This window comes from Ranitomeya variabilis, chromosome 2 (genome assembly GCF_051348905.1).
Source record: "Ranitomeya variabilis isolate aRanVar5 chromosome 2, aRanVar5.hap1, whole genome shotgun sequence".
In the NCBI taxonomy this organism is placed as follows: Eukaryota; Metazoa; Chordata; class Amphibia; order Anura; family Dendrobatidae; genus Ranitomeya; species Ranitomeya variabilis.
In genome coordinates this window covers 576168647-576176338 of record NC_135233.1, presented here as the reverse complement: position 1 = coordinate 576176338, position 7692 = coordinate 576168647, and the positions used below count along the sequence as shown (strand labels likewise).

Sequence of the window (7692 nt, the reverse complement as noted above, 5' to 3'; positions counted from 1 at the left end):
AGAACTTTCTTTTCCCTCTTTTGAGATGCATTTAACACATTGTGGGCCAGCTGTACTGTTATGACCTGGTGGTTAAGAGGCTACACTGATATGACCTGGTGGCTAAAACGCAACATGGAACGAGCTCTGAGAAGGTGGTATCTCTACTGACCGCAGTCCCTAATCCTAACAACAACACTAGTAATAGCCATGGGATGTTCCTGACTCTCCCTAGACACCTCTTCACAGCCTAAGAACTAACTACCCCTAAAGAAGAAAATAGAAAGCTATCTTGCCTCAGAGAAAACCCCAAAAGGAAAGACAGCCCCCCACAAATATTGACTGTGAGTGGAGAGGGAAATGACGTACACAGAAATGAAATCAGATTTCAGCAAAGGAGGCCAATACTAAACTTGATAGACAGAGAGAAAAGGATACTGTGCGGTCAGTATTAAAAACTACAAAATCCACGCAGAGTTTACAAAAATGAACTCCACACTGACTCATAGTGTGGAGGGGCAAATCTGCTTTCCCAGAGCTTCCAGCTAGCCTGAATATTACATAATGACAAGCTGGACAAAAAGAGACATATTTGCAGAGCAATAGAGTCCAAGCAAATGGACAAACAAGAACTAGCAAAAACTTATCTTTTGCTGACAAGGACAGGCCATATGAGAAATCCAAGGAGAGAACCAAATCCAACCAAGAACATTGACAGCTGGCATGAACTAAAGCCCAGAGCGGGTTTAAATAACAAACCCAGGCAAGGCGATTAGTGAAGGCAGCTGCTACAGCTACCTAAATGAGCAGCAGTTCCACTCGAAACCACCAGAGGGAGCCCAAGGGCAGAACTCACAAAAATACCATTAGCAACCACAGGAGGGAGCTCCAGAACGGAATTCACAACAGATGGGAATGAGAAGCCATGCATATGGAATGCCCGCCAGGGCCATGCGGTACTCGGTATTGGGTCTGGTACTTAAAGTGATGTGTCACGGCGGTGACCCGGTCCGTGGCCCTAGGCGCCCATGTAAAAGGGACGGTCTTTAAAAGGGTGTATGAAATAATAAGAGTTTCTGACGCCACCTGTGGTACTCGGTCCGGGATGAACGACGCTGCTTAAATGGGTCTACTGGGGTGATGTTATAGCTTCCCACTTGTGAAGCTGGGTCCCCAGGTTTCCCGGTGTAGTAGGGACAGGTGGTAGGTGGTGTAGAAAGAAACGGAGTGCACAGGGTTGCAGTCTCTTTACCTCTTTACTGTAGAGTTCAGCCACAGTCCAGGGTACCAGGTGCTGGTATGGTCCGGCCGGCTGTGTTGTAGTCCTTTGCTGCATTAAGGCTCACACAAGGTCCTCATGTTCTCTGTTTCCCTTGTCGATAGAACACTACCCGTACAACAGGTAACTTGAGCCTTTTTACATGGTCTCTCAGATGACTCGGGGCTCTATCTGCTACTGTGTCCTCAGGTGTTAATGGTGGACAGGTGACTTGAAATCTAGCTGTCCGCCGGTTTCTGCCATGGGGCATGAAGTTACCCCCACAACCTCCGTCTTCCGGCTACCGGTATATACACTCAGCGTGGAGGAAGCTCAGTCACAGCTTCTCTCTCCAGCTCTTTACTCTCCTGCACTACACTTCCTCTGTCTCTTTACAGACTGCTCTGCTCTCTTTTTCTTTCCAGGTGCTGCAGCATCTCACGTGGCTGCACTGTGCCAGCTTTCCTCTTACACTCCTTTCTCCTCTGTTCCTCTGACAGACTGACTAACTCCTCCTTCTGACCAGAATATATATCTACTAGACTGTGGCCCGATTCTAATGCATCGGGTATTCTAGAATATGCATGTCCCCGTAGTGTATGGACAATGATGATTCCAGAATTCGCGGCAGACTGTGCCCGTCGCTGATTGGTCGAGGCAACCGTTATGACATCATCGTCGCCATGGCAACCATTATGACATCTACGTCGATACTGTGCCCGTCGCTGATTGGTCGAGGCCTGGCGGCCTCGACCAATCAGAGACGCGGGATTTCCAATATGACATCATCGTCGCCATGCTGTGCCCGTCACTGATTGGTCGAGGCCTGGCGGCCTCGACCAATCAGAGACGCGGGATTTCCAGGACAGACAGACAGACAGACAGACAGACAGACAGAAAGACAGACAGACGGAAAAACCCTTAGACAATTATATATATAGATAGCTAGGGAAGCTCCCCTGAAACTGGGTTCAGAGCTCCCCCTTCTGGCCTGAAGTCAGAACAGTGTTGTATCTGCTGCATACCTGACAGAGGGATCCTTCCTAGCTTCCAATCGTGACATCACTCTCCCTGTGAGGAAAGCAATGCCACTGTAACAACCGATTACCTGGCATGTTACACATACCAGGATAGGAATGAGGAGGCCATGCATACAAGACTAAGGATGAGGAGCCATGCATGCCAGGATAGGGATAAGAAGCCACGCAGACCAGGATTGGGATGAGGAGCCATGCAGACCATGATAGGGATAAGAAGCCACGCAGACCAGGATTGGGATGAGGAGCCATGCAAATCATGATTGGGATGAAGGGACAATGTATACCAGGATAGGGATGAGGGGGCCATGCATACCAGGATGGAGATGAGGGGTCAATGCATACCAGGATAGGGATGAGGAGCCACACATACCAGGATATGGATGAGGGGGCCATGCATTCCAGGATAGGGACGAGGAGCCATGCATACCAGGATGGAGATGAGGGGGCCAAACAGACCAGGATAGGGATGAGGAGCCACACATACCAGGATAGGGATGATGGGGCCATGCATACCAGGATGGGGATGAGGAGCCATGCATACCAGGATGGGGAGGAGGAGGCCATGCATACCAGGAAGGGGATGAGGAGGCCATGCCTACCAGGAAGGGGATGAGGAGGCCATGCAGACCAGGATGGGGATGAGGAGCCATGCATACCAGGATGGGGAGGAGGAGGCCATGCATACCAGGATAGGGATGAAGAGCCATGCATAACAGGATAGGGTTGAAGAAGCCATGCAGACCAGAATGGGGGATGAGGAGCCATGCATACCAGGATAGGGATGAGGAGCCATGCAGTCCTGGAAAGGGATGATGGGGCCATGCATACAAGGATAGGAATCGGGATAATGCATTCCCGGCTTATACTCGAGACAATACGTTTTCCCATTTTTTATGGCAAAATTATGTGCCTTGGCTTATAGTCGGTTCGGCTTATTCTCGAGTATATACGGTATATCTTCTTTATTAATCTGTGGGGTCTGGGAAGCCAGCAATGTTCCATAAATAATCCCCTATACTAAATAGTGCTACAGACACATATATTGTTTGGCACTTTAAATTGATGTCCTATCTTTAGGGTAGGTAATCATTATAAGATCGGTGGGGGTGCGACACATTGCCCCACCTGACGAATAGCTGTTTCTGGTGGAAATGAATACCGGTAGATATGGTTTTGCAGTAACCAGCAAACTTTTTTATGGGGTAAATCTGTATGCGTGTAAATGATGGCCCCTTTGTAGTGACTACTGTGTGACATACGGTAAGTATAAATGGGATTGCCTAATTCTGAGCATAACCACTTCACCAATTATAAGAGGCCGATTGCACTACCCGCACCGGAGGGGGATTCGAGTTGTTTCCACGTGATTGCCGCGCTGTACACGGGGGCTGAATGTCCTGCCACCGGCCCGGGCAGTAAAGCGGCATCCGGAGGATTTCTTTTAACAGCCGATCTCTATTCAGGATGACTGTCACTTCCCTTATGGACTCACATTAAGGGTAAGAACTGAATCTTTTTGACCAGGCGTGCATGCTGGTCCATCTGTTGTAATATCGGATTTTAAGTATACCAACACAGCTTTTAGTCTATATTATTCCTTTCTTCCTTTGTTTTATTCAGTGTAGGGAATCAGTATTAACAGGCAGTTATACCAGCGCAGGTACTGATGTATACATTTTTATGTATACATCTATTTTAACAGTATTTATATTATTTACAATCCTTGGTGGTGATTGTTGTACCCGCTGCAGGCAAACTGCCTTGTGACTTATAGCGCCACTCATAGCCATTTATTAGTGAATTATAAGAGGGTGTTCACACTCCTGCAACCACATTGGTTTAGTTTTGTTATTTTTATTTGCCTTCTTAAAATGATTTCAGTTTGTTTCTTAATTGACTTGTACAGGTTACGGATGATGGTGGAGAAAAGTTCGGAAATTACTTTTCTTGGTTTGCTTTCTTGACATGGCAATAACCTAGCATTTTATTAGGGGTGTGTAAACTTTTTATTGTCACTGAATATGTTTATCAGCAAATCAAAGAATACACCTAAGGTCTCCTTCACACCTCCGTATGAAACTAGTACCGGAAAAACCGGTACGGTGTCATCAGTGTTTTCCATCAGTGTACCATCTGTTTTTTTCCAGTATGAATAAGGAAAGAATGAAATTACAAATTTTCTCCTGTTTTGTTTCTTAATTCCCAGATAATTTTAGTTATGGATAGCAGATCCTAAAGCGCCGGCTTTCACAGTCGTTATCCAGCTGGGGTGCAAAGGGAGGACGCTCCCCTTCTGTGGACCCGAATCAGCCAGCTGCAACTACAGCCTCTTCGGGCACACACCAATCAGTGCCGCTCCAACATTCCTGATTGTGCAGGCACGCGTGGTCGCGGATATTGTAAGGTGGGCACCGCTATCTGTTTACATGTGTTTTTAGCGCGGCAGCCCTCTGTTTGCTTTTTGGTTCAGATCCTAAACAGGCCTAACAAAAACAAGTAAATTAATAAGCCCCATTTTTTGGTTTGAGTTGATTTGGCATAACATAGGTATACTTTTGGACTTCAGTGTGGTTATGGCAATGGTTTGTCATCACTGGTGTTTTTTTTTTCCCCAGTCAAAGACAGTGAAGTATATACAGAAGTATTACAGTGTGTTATTGAGCTCAACCAAAGCTCAATTTCCTTAGTGAGACTTCATTATGCAAAGAAAAAAATATATTATGGTATTAAAATTATTTAGGGACCTATGTAAAAACAACAACAAACAACTGAAAAATATAGAAAGGTGGCGCAAATCATTTTATAGGTTTTGTAATTGTGCAAAACTAGCTAAAAACACAAAAAAATTACATGTATCACCATATTCATATCATTTACATAACATAATGAAAAGCATTAATGAAAAAATAAAAACAAAAAATGGCAGAATATATTTTTTACATCCTCTCCAAAAGAAAAATTTAAAGTTTTTCAACACATTAAATACACCCATAAAAACTGTTTCTGGTACTATAGTGTACCTATATGTACCAGATTATGATCACATAAATAAATAAAATGACTACAATACAGAGATATATTATAAGGATGAGCCGGTCGACTACGATGGCTGCGGCATGCCATTCTGTCTTAACTTCATTCATGGCATCAGAATCTACAATGTTCTTGTGGATCTTCTTGACTTGTAGCAGAAGCATCTTCAACATCTGCACCTCCATACTATCTTCCTTGTCTCTTTCAGGCTTCATTTTAGTTTCCAGGACTTGTTCTTCCAGCGCCCTGTTGTTAACATCTAGGAAGAAATGGTTGGATTCCATAAGTATTGAATCATACCTCCTGTTCCCCAACCTACATCTACTTACATGTTTCTACTTCTGGAGGGGCGATCCCATATTTCAAAAAGGACTGACTTCTAAAGCAAAGGACATGTGCCAGGTATCTCAAGATCCAGGATTTTACCCACAAAGGGACGGTTGGTTGAGATTCAGATATCATTAACATATAGGAGACAGCAATGCATCCGAGTATGCTGATCATCATTACCGCCATGCACAGACAGCAGAAGAGACCTGTCCGAGAGTAAAAAATATCACAAGTTTTGCTTGTGGCTGTGTTGCCATTATTTGCTCAAAATTTATGAGAGTGTTGCATAATGTTTGATAAATTTGGTGCATCTAAAGATTTTATTAGTATTGATCTATCCACTGTATATAAATGTTGACATTTCGGCCCAAGTCAGGCCTTCATCACAAATTGGCTTCAGTTTCTGGTGGTGACATTAACAAATCAGGTACAACTGAGCAGTGGAATATTCATGAGAAGGATATCACAGCGCTGCGGTCAATGCACAACAGTGCAGGGGATAATGCGCTATTATCTCCTGCACTGTTGTGCATTGACCCCAGCGCTGTGATATCCTTCTCATAAATATTCCACTGCTCAGTTGTACCTGATTTGTTAATGTCACCACCAGAAACTGAAGACCATTTCTGATGAAGGCCTGACTTGGGCCGAAATGTCAACATTTATATACAGTGGATAGATCAATACTAATTAAACAATGATGATGGTCACATCTCCTTCCAGTAATGCTATCTTACATCATTCCTAGGAGAAGGAAGATCTCAATGCAATAAAAATGAATTTTTCATAAAAGAAATTGTGTAAGTGCCCCAAATGTAAGCCTTGGCAGATTCCAGGGTCCACGGAGCTTGGGTAGCCCATCATGCTCTATGATGAGGATGGGTAAGACTAGGGACTCTGCCATTTCAAGACCAAGCGGTTGACCCTTTTGAGTTGTCAAATATGTAGTTAGAGGACAACATACCTAACACTGGAAGCACATCAGAGTTTGGGAGCATGGTGTTTAGAATTAAAAGCAGTACAGAGAAACCCAACACAAGGGTTATTTTGAAGCCAAGTCTTTCCCCAGACTCCATTGGTATGAACATACTGAAAATATCCAAAATAACTAAGACGTATGCTGGGACAATAAGGGTGATGATGTAAAATATAGCCATTCGTTGTAGAGTTATCTACAGAAAGGAAAAATATAAACTATTACAGGAGAAATATGACTTCAACTTTTCTGTTAGCAAAAAAAGTACTTATACATATCCGTGTTATGCAACCCGAGTGTTGTCCATTTTTTTCTCGGACAGCACATGGACCCATAGAAATTCATTGATCCATATACAGATCAATTTTAAAATTGTGTAACCGATCTGTGAAACTTATGCCCTATTCTCATCCATTTTGTGGATTAGAGTCAGCCATTAAAGTCTATTGGTTCAGTTAACAGATGTGTTTCATCTGTTTTTCACTGATCCAATGGATTTATGAAAGTTCACACAGTCTACCTCCTTCAGTTTTTAAAACAGATGAGAAAAAATGGATGTAACTCGGATGCAACATGGAGGTAATACGGACTCACAGGAAACATGTCAACATTTATAGCAGAAACCTCAGCACCAACACAAATAAGAATATTCAGTCTTGCTTGAAAAATTAACAAATTTTATTTGATTCGTCAAAAACGTAAAGAATAGATAACGTCCAACGTTTCGACCCATAGGTGGTCTTTATCAGGGACATCTGTAGGAGTAGTGGCTGGGTATGTACTTTTTTTAGAGTATGGAAGAGGAACTGTATGTGATTAATTTGTTAATTTTTAAGCAAGACTAATTACTCTTATTGTGCCCGTGCTGAGGCTTCCACTATAAATAATAATAATAATATTATATAAAAATATTTCAGGATTACCATCCATTTCTCAGGCAGGACCACTACCAAAGCTGTAGTAGTGCCATTTTCTCTCTATGTGTATTGCTTGTCAGCAGACATGGATTTGCAGTCTATAATACCTACAGTAGGTACTACTACTGCTGGACGGTGGTCTCTACTAACTTTAGTTTA

At 43.3% G+C, this 7692-nt stretch overlaps 1 protein-coding gene across 2 annotated transcripts in view; it reads right to left on the bottom strand.

Annotated features, from left to right (window-relative positions):
• Positions 1 to 5072: 5072 nt before the first annotated feature.
• Positions 5073 to 7692, bottom strand: part of LOC143807089 (5-hydroxytryptamine receptor 3A-like) — a 57588-nt gene continuing 54968 nt past the window's right edge. For both annotated transcript variants that reach the window (XM_077288296.1, XM_077288297.1), the window contains exons 7-9: positions 6605 to 6812; positions 5640 to 5846; positions 5073 to 5569 (exon numbers count right to left, since the gene is read on the bottom strand). In XM_077288296.1, coding sequence (XP_077144411.1) covers positions 5298 to 5569; positions 5640 to 5846; positions 6605 to 6812 — 687 coding nt within the window. In that variant the 3' untranslated portion in view covers positions 5073 to 5297. The remainder of the gene's footprint in view (positions 5570 to 5639; positions 5847 to 6604; positions 6813 to 7692) is intronic.